Genomic DNA, 12,244 nt, shown 5'->3' with positions numbered 1-12,244 from the left:
GCTTCTATTTATTGTTTTACCCCTGCAATCTGGGGCAGGGAACCCCCATCACAAAGAACCAGCCAATGGACTGTTTACACTAGGCAACATAAATTATGACGCAAAACAAATAACTCCGCCCCCTCAACTTTCTACTATTGCTCTCCTGACACCACTGACTTGACTGGAAACAGTGTTTGGTGATAATCACTGTCATGTTTTCTTGCATAGTACTTATAATTATTCTAGTAGTAAAATAAATCTGCTGATTGTACACATGCAGGGTTATAGACAGCCTGTAAAAATAGTTGCATAATGTCATAGCTGGAATAGCTGATGTCATCGGGGTTAACTCAGCCTGCGTTACAACCTCATAGTATGGGATTTGAAAGAAGTCCCATAAAAATAACAGGTTTTGCTCTCTGTGATCATAATGCACTTTTGATGTAAGTGATGTGGGATGAAATCCCTCCAGTCCCTTCTCTGAGTAAAAAAGGTAGTAAAATGTCAGTATGAAGTCGTTAGATATGAGCATCAGTCAAATGAAGTGGATAGCTTACAAAGTTACAGTCTGTGTAGTGCCAAATTCATTTTGTGTGCTTCCCTGGACAGTGTTAACTCACTGAACTGCAGTGGAAGGACACTGACAAAGTAAAAAAAATGAATTTTCGCCACTAGCTCAGCTTGAAATACAACATATGCCTTTTATGCCATCATCTAATGACAACACTGTCATTTGTGTTTTATTTAACCAACAAGTTTAAGTGTTATTCAGCAGATTGAGTTTCTTGTCTTTTCAAAATTAAAGCTCAAACACCGAGTTCCCTGAGGAGGCTAATTTCATATAAGGAAAAATATCTTGTGATGTGAACTTTATGATGTTAACTTTGTGTTGACTGCAAGCTATGAATGTCACTTACATGTGGTATATGGTTTTGTGTGTAACTGTCATTTAACAAAACAGAGACACTGGCACACAAATGTCAAGCTGTTTTTGTCATCTCACCTCTTAAATGACCATTGCATCAGTTTATCTTCCACCAGTCTCCCAGATCAGCTGCTAGACTTTTTCTAAAGACAAACACAAGGGATAAGTCAGTCATATAGTGAAATATGACTCTCCTTATTAAACTGTCTATCAGAACAAGTCTATATTAGCCTATATCAGAGCTGCTTTCAAGTCTCAACGCTGCAATAAATGACAAAAATAATCCCAAATTTGTCACCTAAAACAAATGACCAGTTTTATAGATAGCACATTCAGCAGGCAGATTTCTGTAATATAACTATAATAATCATGTGAAACATCACTTCTCCCAAAAGAAGGTCACAGTGAGGGATCAGCTGGACAAAAACTGTTGTGTCAAACAAGGACTGTGCTTTGATACTAATTTACATACATTCAACAATGGGGATGCATTCCTGTTACTTTTAGTGGGTTTGCCACTGGTGTAGGTCCATCTTAAAGAAATAAGTGTGGATATTGAGCACCACCAAGTGGTCAAACAAGCTTTGTGTCTCATAATTTGGGTAAAGCAGACACACGTGCCATCATTCTGGTAACAGAAAAAGGTATGACAACAAAAGCATCGGTCAGTTTATATATTCAGCTGGTCCGATGAGTCAAATCTGAGAAAAATCCAAAATAATCCGATAATTAAAATTACCTTGGCTAATAATGTGATTAGGCCTTTATGTTTTCTATGAACAGGTTGTCTTTGATAACAATTACAATTTTAGAAGTATCATATATTATTATTGTTGTTATTATTATTATTATTATTATTATTAGGCCTATTAGTGTTATTATCAATGTTGTGACAGTCTGAAAATAGGAGAGGCCAGCACTTTCATTTTGGAGATTAGATGCTTCATTCAGAAAGAAGTTTCATACTGTTCCTTTTTAAAGGTGCAGTATGTACAATTTGCCACCTGTTGAATTCATACAAATAGGGGGCAGCATATCACCAGGGTAACCACTAACTGCTGCTAACTATAACTGTCGTTAGTTAGCTAGGGTTCGTGTCCACATAGCGTTTTGATTTTTTTTTTTTTAGTGCAAGCATCTTTTTCCAATTGTTTGCAATAAGGAGCGAGCGTCTCCAGCAGCAGACACAGTGCACCGTATTTTTGTCTCCTACGGATCATGTCGTGCACCCACATCCTCCTCGCTCTGGTGTCAAATGAAAAACAAACGGACAGAACAAACGGATAGCAAACCGCAAAGGGGCAGTGTCTATCATACGGCCATGGCTGTCAAGACATTGTTGTCATAAAGACGAGACGCACATGCAGCGCTTCACCCCCGTCAGCGCTTAAAACAGCTATGTGGACACAGGCCATTAGTTAGCTCAGTCAGCTTGCAGCTAGCAGCCCGCACTTGGAGCTTGAAGTGGTATCTTCGGGCCTTGACTAGCTGGTTAGCATGCTAACTTCAGTAGATATCTCTGCAACACAACTCATCGACATCTTAGATATAACGTCAAAACTCAATTTTCTTCACATTCTGTTGATAATTTTAGTTAAATGTTGAATGTTGTCATGTTAAATTGTTGCATATTGCACCTTTAACACGAGCTGAGTGAATATAAGCTGCTCAGACACTTTCCACCACCACTGCTTGTTGTCATAGCAACCGTTTACCCAAACATACAGAGATTATGTAATGTGTACAACTACTCATCTAAATGAATACTGTGTTAAACATTTTTTTAAAAACAAATTAAATGTTAATTAGCCATTATAAAGGATTCAAAAAGATTACATTTACTTTTTTTTTTTTTTTTAGGAGTTAACAGAAACGATCCCACACAAACCAGCGCAATTAGAAGCTCTTCAAATTCAAACCAATAGTTTAAGAAGTGACTTAAAAAGTTGCCTCAGTAAAGGAAAATAAAGTTTTTCCATCCTTCACTGCGACGCCATGACTCCTGGTGTAACCTGAGTCCCGGACAGATGTGAGCGGTGGGTTTTCTGGGGGAACAGTTGGGAGAACAAGATGGCTGTCCTGGGGCAAGAAGAGAGTGCTGCTTCTCGCTTCACATAAACACGGACTTTTAATCGTCAATTAATGAAGACAGCTGCTTTGGGTAACGACCTCAATAGATTATTATGTAACAACTTTAAAACGCTTTAAAGGCATCGCTTAGTGACGACGGACATCTTTTATTTGAGGCGGATTTTCTGAAGATCGCTGGATGTTTTCTGAGGGAAACTTTTCTGGGAAGAGTGAAGTAACGGCGGCTGAGAGGAGCAGGGTAACTCCGTGTTAACGTCTCCAATGCGACGTTTATACACCATTTAACCGTTTTATTAGTTTATTTAGTTAGCTGACTAACTTTCCCCCAGTCTGCTTTGCTTTTTAAGGCGCTGAACACTCGAGTATCTCTGCTTTAAGTCACTTTTTCAGATGCCTCGCTCCAGATAAAAAAAAATTAGCTAGCTAACTAACTGGACCATGAGTTCATCCCGAGTCAGACCGCAGCATCTGCCGCCGAGCCAAGCTGGTAGACTGCCGCACAGACTGGACCCAAGCGAAGGGATAGAGATGGAGAACATCCAGCACCAGGACCTGGGTCTCGGAGGAGTCATAGGCACCCCGTCCCCTCCGTCCAGACAGGCGTGGAGTCGGGACAACCCGGGGTTCGAGCCTGAGGATGAGATCATGGAAGCCGACTGGCCTCCAGCGAGTCCCGGGAGGAGGTCGGTGTCCACGGCCTCCAGCAGCAGCTGCAGCAGCGGCCTGGGCAGCTACACCGGCGGGGGCAGCAGCACCCACATCCCCCGAGGAGGACTGTACCCGACCCCAACTGTGGATGCCCAGCAGCAGGACAGGCATGAGCACCGCAGCTGTCTGAAGCAGATCCTCCAGAAGATCAGAAGTCAGTCTCTGTCTTTATTCCTGGTTGACCTTTCAGACCAACAGAGTTGATTAGATGGGTTGTAGTTTTGGAGAAGAAATTCAAACTCAGAATTTTAATATTTACAGTGTTAATCAGGCAATAATTCAAACTCAGAAATATTTATTTTATTCAGAAGTGAATAAACAAGCTGTTCATGGCAGGGTCCGCCAAATATAAACAAAGTAAAGCAGTGTGTACCCTGTTGTCTTGTAAGATCAATTTGTTTATTCAGTTGATTCAGTCATACACAGCATGATAATATATAGGTAACATGATAGTTAAGAAATAAGAAACAGTGTCAATAAATTAAAAAGTAAAATTCTCTGTGAAATCAGGATAAGCTCTCTGATTAAAGTCTCTGCTTAACTTATAATACATTTTCTGAGGTACGCATATTTTATCATATGCTGATCTGTTGTCTGATGATTATATATTTGTGTAGCCAGTGCTCTTCTGCCCTCTGACTGCAATGTAATCATGTCTCTGCAGTTCTGTGGGGCACAGAGCTGATGGAGGACAGCGACAGCAGTCGAGAAAGGTACCTCAGGAACGTACTGAGAGAGATGCTCACCTATATCGCATTCCTCATCACCCTTTGTATCTGTAAGTAAACACTAAAGAATCCAGCAGATTGACATAAAACATAGTTGTGCACGAGATTTGGCTCAGAAACCACTCATCTGTAATAACTAGAGATAGGAACTTGATAGGAATTAGCTCTCAGTCAAGGCATTTTTCATCTAAACTGATATGAATGATTCAGCAATCTTGACTCATTTGCACGACCTGCACAGCAAGTGAGTAACGACCATTTGGGAAAAGTGCTAGTTGAGCCTCATCGTGTGCTCCAAGCCCTGATACTACATAGCCCACTTTCCAGTTACATCAGTCCCAGGTCCATTCTGCATATTGATTATAATCAGGTTATTGGTGTCTGTATGTCGTGTTTTCACACTGGAAATACGGCAAAATTAGAAATCAGTTGAATTTTTTTCCTCTTGGTGACTGCAATAAAGTATACTACAATGATTAATAGTACACAAACAATTCAGTTATGAGCTAAATCATTCTCAGTTGGGCACTAATAAGAACAGCTGCTGCTAAACAGAGCCTTAGAAGAGAATAGATATGGTAGCTCACAGTGTGTGCTTACTGGTTTTGGTAGCTGAAAATGTAATCTCTGACACTTGTCGGTGGGTTTAAATCTCAGCAGGCACAAATTTGATGGCCGCATTTTGGGATGGTAAACAAATTGACGGAAATCCCACATTTAAAATGTGTGCACTGCGAAAACTAATGGTGAAGTTTCTCTACTCTCTTTCTGCTGCAATGAAAAATGCCAAACTGTGGTTTAGGGTGGATCAGGAAATGACTTCCTGGCAGACTGGATTAAGGCATATTCTGCCAGGCAGAGCCTGCCTATTAAAAGCAGTTTCCAGAGCTGCTCCCTGATGCATACTGAATACTGCAGAGATTAGTAATGCATAAATGAAATTAAATTAAGTTTAATCTAATTTTGAGTTTATGTTTTATGTTTGCAAGGTCATACTGCCTGTAAACACAATTATGCACACGAAAACATCTAACCTGCATTAATTCCCCTGTGTGTCATTCTGCGTTTTAACCATGGCTTGTTGTGTGCTGAAATGACTTTAAATTGTGCTTTGCTCTGCAGTGACCTATGGGATGGTGAGTGCCAATATGTACTACTATACCAAAGTCATGTCTCAGCTTTTCCTGGACACACCGCTGTCTGCAGGGGACCCTTCCACTTTTAGAAGCCTCTCAACCATGGAGGATTTCTGGAGGGTAAACATGCATTAATTTTCTCATTCTGCTATATATTGAGAAAGGAACCCTCTACACATGTACTGTAGATGGCATGCAAGTAGACATTTTGGGAAATACACAATTCGATTTCTTGCCGTGAGTTGGATGACAAAATGAATACCTCTGTGATATCTTTCTGTTAAATACAAGGCAACATCCATCAGACTCTAGCTTAACATAATATAAAGCTTGGATGAGATTAAACTGGCTCTGCTCAACGTTAAGGGAGTTTTGAACACACAACTTGAAAAGGTTGAGAGCCACTGCAATTTAATAAGACTATATCAAGATCAGTGTATTACATGAAACGTCACCAAAAACTGTGAACAGAAGCTGAGCAGCGCACAATTTACGTTTGTTGCATGTTTTTCACAATAAACTTAACAAATCCAACTTGCATATGAACATTTCAAAAAAATAAATTATCCCCTGTTGTCCAATCTATTCAGCCTCTGATGGACACAGTATGCAAGGATCGAATTGAAGTCTGTATAATTTGGCCTCCTTACAGTTCACAGAGGGACCTTTCCTCAATGGCATGTACTGGGAGGTGTGGTACAACAACAAGAGCCTGCCAGAGAATCAGAGTCTCATCTACTACGAGAACCTCCTCCTCGGAGTGCCTCGGCTCCGGCAGGTCAAAGTCCGCAACGAGTCCTGTTCCGTCCACGAAGATCTGAGAGACGAGGTCCAGGACTGCTTCAACATGTACACCCCAGCCAACGAGGACAGCGCCCCCTTTGGCCCCAAGAATGGAACTGCGTACGTCCAAAACGAGACTACAGCTGTACCATATGTTTTACACCAACAAATGTCTACATCCTCAGTCTTTTCTTTCTGGTGTCTTTTAGGTGGGTGTATGGAACAGAGAGCGAGATGAACAGTAGCAGTTATTGGGGTCAGGTGTCTAAATATGGAGGTGGAGGATACTACCAAGACCTGTCTCGTACAAAAGAAGAGTCAACGATCCAGCTGCAGTTTCTCAAAGACCACCTGTGGCTGGACAGAGGCACCAGAGCTGTGTTTCTCGACTTCTCCGTCTACAATGGGAACATCAACCTCTTCTGCATCGCCAGGTAAGAATCATCAGATACAACATATCCATTAAGAAATACATTTTTAAAATTTTTTTTTTTTACCATTTTTGCTTGAAAACTGACTAATGATTATTTCAGTTGTATTGACTTCAAAATATATGAAGTACAATAATGAAAGGACAATGATACTTGGGATTCAATGCGACAAAAAGTGTTTGAATAGAGATAAAATGTTCTTCAAGAAGGCACCTAGGTAACTTTGGTTTATCCTGCACAACCAACAAAACAAACAAATCTACCAAGTGATATTTTTTACTTACTCTACAATTAATCACAGAAAAAACTTCAAAAAGTTGAACGGTGACGTCTTCACATTGGTCATTCTATCAGACAAACATTTCTAAACGCAAAAATATTACATTTATGACAGTATTAACCAAAGAAAAGGCACAAATCCCCACATTTGAGAATCCGAAAGAGCAAATGTGTGTATTTTTGTTTCATAGCTAAATTATAGGCCCAATGTGTAGGATTTTGGGGGATCTATTGGCAGAAACAGAATATAATATTCATAATTACGTTTTCATTCGTTTATAATCACCTGAAACTAAGAATCGTTGTATTTCCGTTGCCTTAGAATGAGCCTTTAATATTTACAGAGCGAAGGGTGCTCTTTCAAGTCCACCGTGTTGCACCGCCATGTTTCTACACTAGCCCAGAACGGACAAACCAAACACTGGGTCTAGAGAGGGCCTTTTTGTGGCCACCATGGGTTCTGATTAACTAATCAGTTAATCTTGAAACTACTACTTGTAACTACAGTTGTACGAATGCTACCCGTTAACCTTTTTTGGTGCATTTGTCAGGTTGTTGGTGGAGTTCCCTGCTACTGGTGGGGTGGTGACCTCCTGGCAGTTTCAAACAGTGCGTCTGATACGGTATGTGTCCAGCTGGGACTACTTTGTGGGTCTGTGTGAGGTGGCATTCTGCCTCTTCATCCTCTACTACGTGGTGGAGGAGGTGCTGGAGATCCGCATCCACCGCCTGCATTACTTCAAAAGCCTGTGGAACTGTCTGGATATTCTCATTGTCGCGGTGAGTGTCAGAGTCGTATTTTTGATTTATTTAAGAATCGTTTTTTTAACGAGTTTGACTGATTTCGTTGTTTGCTCTCTCTGCTTGTTTCTCAGCTGAGTGTTGTTGCCATTATCATGAACATAACCAGAACAGCCATGGTTGGAAATCTTCTCAAAGGCCTTTTGGAGAACCACAATGCTCACCCCAGCTTTGAGTCTTTGGCCAACCTGCAGGTCCAGTTCAACAACGTGGCTGCGATCATCATCTTTTTTTCCTGGGTCAAGGTATACATTTTTTTCCCCCTTTTGGTTCATGATCATTCCAAAACTACCACAGAGGATGTAATATTGAAATTATTTTTCTCGTCCTCTCAGCTTTTTAAGTTCATCAACTTCAATAAGACCATGAGTCAGCTCTCCAGCACTATGTCTCGCTGTGCCAAGGACCTTGTGGGTTTTGCCATCATGTTCTTCATCATCTTCCTGGCCTACGCTCAGCTAGCCTATTTGGTGTTTGGAACCCAGGTCAACGACTTCAGCACTTTCCAGGCCAGCATGTGAGAACATTCAAACTAAAAGTCCACAAATATACAAAAACTTCTAACAACTGATGTTTCCTGTTGATCAAAAATGTTGAAATGCGTTGCTGTTTGTGTAGTTTCACGCAGTTCCGTATCATTCTGGGAGACTTTGAGTTCTCAGAAATAGAGGAGGCCAATCCAGTGCTCGGACCTATCTACTTTACAACCTTTGTCTTCTTCATTTTCTTTATCCTCATGGTGAGTGTGGTAGTCACACATGTTGTGTTGTAGTTTGGTCATGTTGTTTACAGATGAGCCTCACTAACACCAGAATACCTTTTCTCTGTCTATAAAGAACATGTTCCTGGCCATCATCAATGACACGTACTCTGAGGTGAAGGCCGACATGTCCCAGCAGAGGTCTGAGATGGAAATGACTGACCTCATTAAGAAGGTATTGAACTGCATCTATCATTCATTTTGTCCAGGTAGACTTCTATTAAATCAACATGAGTCACCATGGCAATAATGACAGAACAGCTGAGGGATCAGAGTGTACACCTGGAACTGATATTTTTTTCCAGATATTGCAATTTCTGTGTTTGGTTGGATCTTCTTAGAGAAACAGGTATTTGAAATATTTCATTAGAAAATAAAGTAGAGAAGAAAAAGAATATTGGAAAAGCTTTCCAGCAAAGATGTTAGTGGAATTGGTTGTTTGTTGTCTGTGAGGTTTGATATTCTGACTTCTTCGCTTGAACTGTATAACTTATAGTAGATATCAGACTTTGAGTCCCGATCGAATTATTGGGATGTTGTAATGGAAAGTGTTTGTACTGAGAGATAATGGTGGGTTATTGTATAATTTAGGGGATCTTTGTGTCAGATTAACGAACAATCACAGTTTGTGTTTCTATCCTTATCTGTGCCACCTATCACTTAACAACATTATGGGTTACACTTCGTAATGCTCATCATTAATGGATGGTAAATTTATTGTTTAATAGTTAATTAAACTGTAGTTAATAGTTATTTCACTGTTAATAAATAGAGAAAGGCTTAATAAACCATTTTTTAAGTAATTGTTAAGGTTTATAAACATCAGTTGCAACATTATAATGGCCATCCAGATAATGTTTATAGTGTTTACTACACAATATTTATTAACCAAAGTGTGATAAACATTAGTTGCAGCTTTACAATAAACAATCTAACTTTAGTTTAAAATAACTGTGCACCTACCATTTATTAAAGATGAGCATTATAAAGTGTGACAACATTATGCAGCTGACTTATATCTAGTCCAATGGGATTTCTCTTAGGGTTGTAACAAAGCCTTGATGAAGTTGAGACTGAAGAAGACGGCAGTAGACGACATCTCCGACAGTCTGCGTCAGGCCGGGGGCAAACTGAACTTTGATGAACTCCGCCAGGATCTGAAAGGGTGAACGAAACCTAAAAGCTACAAACTATTCTGATGTTATTTCGATGTTCAATGTGTTTGGTTTTGTAACTTTAATATACCCCTATATAATGTATTATGTACTGAGTGTATTTCCTTTTTTTGTGTCTTTGTTCAGGAAGGGCCACACAGATGCAGAGATTCAGGCCATCTTTGCAAAGTACGATCAGGACGGCGATCCGGATCTGACGGAGCATGAACACCAGCAAATGAGAGACGACCTGGAGAAAGAGAGAGTGAGTGACGATGCCGACTGCTTCTTAAATTTGTTAAACAAAAGTTGAAAAAAAACACAGCACACGCTGCATTTATGTGGGAGTGTCCACCGAGCCACAACAGCTGCAGATGTTCAGTGTGTTTCTGCTCGTATGCTAGGAGGACTTGGATCTGGAACGCAATTCGCTGACTAGACCCAGCAGTGGGCGGAGCTTCCCTCGCACCCAGGACGACTCGGAGGAAGACGATGACGAGGATAGTGGCCACAGCTCTCGTCGTCGCGGCAGCAGCTCAGGGGGCGTCTCCTACGAAGAGTTTCAAGTGTATGGAGCTTTTATTGTTTTTATTCTGTAGCTTAAATGCAGGTTAATCAGTGAGGGCCATAATCATGCATACACTTCCCTTTTAACTGAAATCAATATAATAGTCAATTAATTATCAATCAATAATTCAATATAAGTAAGGCCACTAATGCTGTCTGTTTCTCAGGCTGGTGAGACGTGTGGACAGGATGGAGCACTCTATCGGCAGCATAGTGTCCAAGATCGACGCCGTGATCGTGAAGCTGGAAGGCATGGAGAGAGCGAAACTCAAGAGGAGAGACGTGCTGGGCCGGCTGCTGGACGGAGTCATGGAGGTGAGATGAAGTGAATACACAGGCAGGGTGTTTACATGCAATTTACATGCAGTGAGAGTGGATGCTTACATCATCATCGTTATCATTTTTGTTGAGGACAGTCCTTTTGTCAGTGATGTGGCAACAGCTTGTTTCTGCTGCCCTCAAGTGGCCAAACAAAGCATGTTATTGCAGGTTAAAGTAACTTGGTTGCAGCCTACCTTCTGCAATAATATGACTTCTTACATGTCTTACAGGCAAAACAGTTTGTGTAATTGAGGTAGGAGATAAGAAAAACTGATTTCCTCAGCTGGATTTCTCCTGAAAAAAAAAAGATTTCTTTAAAATCATCTATATTTATTATAATCTTTAATAATTATAGAATACAGAAAAAGGTTTATATGCATATTTACAGTAACCAGGTCACCACAGTGCATCCTGTGTATCCCGGTTTCTTACATGCCTGTAAACATACTGTACAAGTTAATCTGTTGTTGTCTGTCAGGATGAGCGTCTGGGACGGGACACAGACGTCCACAGGGAGCAGATGGAGAGGCTGGTGAGGGAGGAACTGGAGCGCTGGGAGTCTGACGACATGGTCTCACAGGTCAGCCACCCACAGCCGGCCACTCCTGTCGGCCCCCGGCCCCGTCCGTCCTCTTCCATGTCCGCCGACGGCCTCGACACAAGCACAAATGGGAGCAGCCATGTGTGAGGACTTGGCCCGGTGAAGAATATTCCACTCTGGCAAGAAACTCTGTACTTAAGATTTCCCAGCAGCGGTACAAGGAAATGAAGAGGTGGGACTATTTTTGCAGAACAGAAATGAGATGTCTTATTGAAGCTGTTAATGACGTATTACAAAGGAGGTGACAAAATCAAACCCACTCCACCTTAAATAAATGCACTGAAAGTGAGTGAGGCTCTTGAGAGAGACGTCTAAAAGTATTCACTAAACTCTTTTATCAAGTATTACTTTAACGGGATGATGAATGGAAGAAAAAACGTGTGAAAGAAGTCAAAGGATAATGAAGGATTTACATTATACAGTATTACAGTATACAGCAGCGTACTCAGTTGTACTCAGAATACACAGCGTATGATTTAAGTATTACATGAGAAACGTGCTCCACCTGCTTTTGATTACTGTACGCACACAGCATTTATTTAGCATTTACACAAATACCAAAAAAGGCGTTTCTATGACTGTTAATTTTGCTGATTATTTTTTTTCGTCATTTTAATACACAGTAGGTACAAGTGTGGCACTTTCTGTCATATTTACTCATCTTCTGTACATCAATGAAGCTTCAAATTAGGTAGCTTATTATCATTTTATGATACATATTGTAACTTAAAACAAACTTCGATTTGGAGTGCATCTGTTCATGGGAAACCCATGCATTTATTATGTTTTTTTTGCCCCTGTGCCTTACTTTTTTTACAATCTATTTCTTTTTTAAATCTGTTATGATAAAATAAAGTGTTATTAAAATATAAGTTTGTTTCATTTGTTTTGTTTTCTCTGGTCTGGATGATTAATTTTCAGCGACAAGAAACATACAGACAAAAATCTTATCTTCATTTTTAAACATTTTAACATTA

At 40.4% G+C, this 12,244-nt stretch overlaps 1 protein-coding gene across 2 annotated transcripts; it reads left to right on the top strand.

The window, feature by feature from the left end:
* Window positions 1-2,764: 2,764 nt before the first annotated feature.
* Window positions 2,765-12,139, top strand: pkd2 (polycystic kidney disease 2). 2 transcript variants are annotated; one of them, XM_084381665.1, is made up of 15 exons: window positions 2,765-3,860; window positions 4,371-4,484; window positions 5,557-5,690; window positions 6,223-6,473; window positions 6,563-6,787; window positions 7,615-7,843; window positions 7,939-8,109; window positions 8,200-8,381; window positions 8,483-8,603; window positions 8,701-8,799; window positions 9,668-9,789; window positions 9,926-10,043; window positions 10,186-10,346; window positions 10,513-10,660; window positions 11,145-12,139. In XM_084381665.1, exons 1-15 carry the CDS (start codon window positions 3,437-3,439, stop codon window positions 11,352-11,354), a joined length of 2,709 nt encoding a protein of 902 aa, XP_084237791.1. In that variant the 5' UTR covers window positions 2,765-3,436; the 3' UTR covers window positions 11,355-12,139. The 2 variants fall into 2 exon arrangements, with proteins under 2 accessions (XP_084237791.1, XP_084237790.1); XM_084381664.1 differs by having other exon boundaries at window positions 10,183-10,346.
* Window positions 12,140-12,244: the final 105 nt, after the last annotated feature.

Source organism: Pagrus pagrus (assembly GCF_965226575.1).
Source record: "Pagrus pagrus genome assembly, chromosome: 2".
NCBI lineage: Eukaryota > Metazoa > Chordata > Actinopteri > Spariformes > Sparidae > Pagrus > Pagrus pagrus.
Note: the sequence above shows the minus strand (reverse complement) of the source record. Positions and strands in the feature narration are given on the sequence as shown.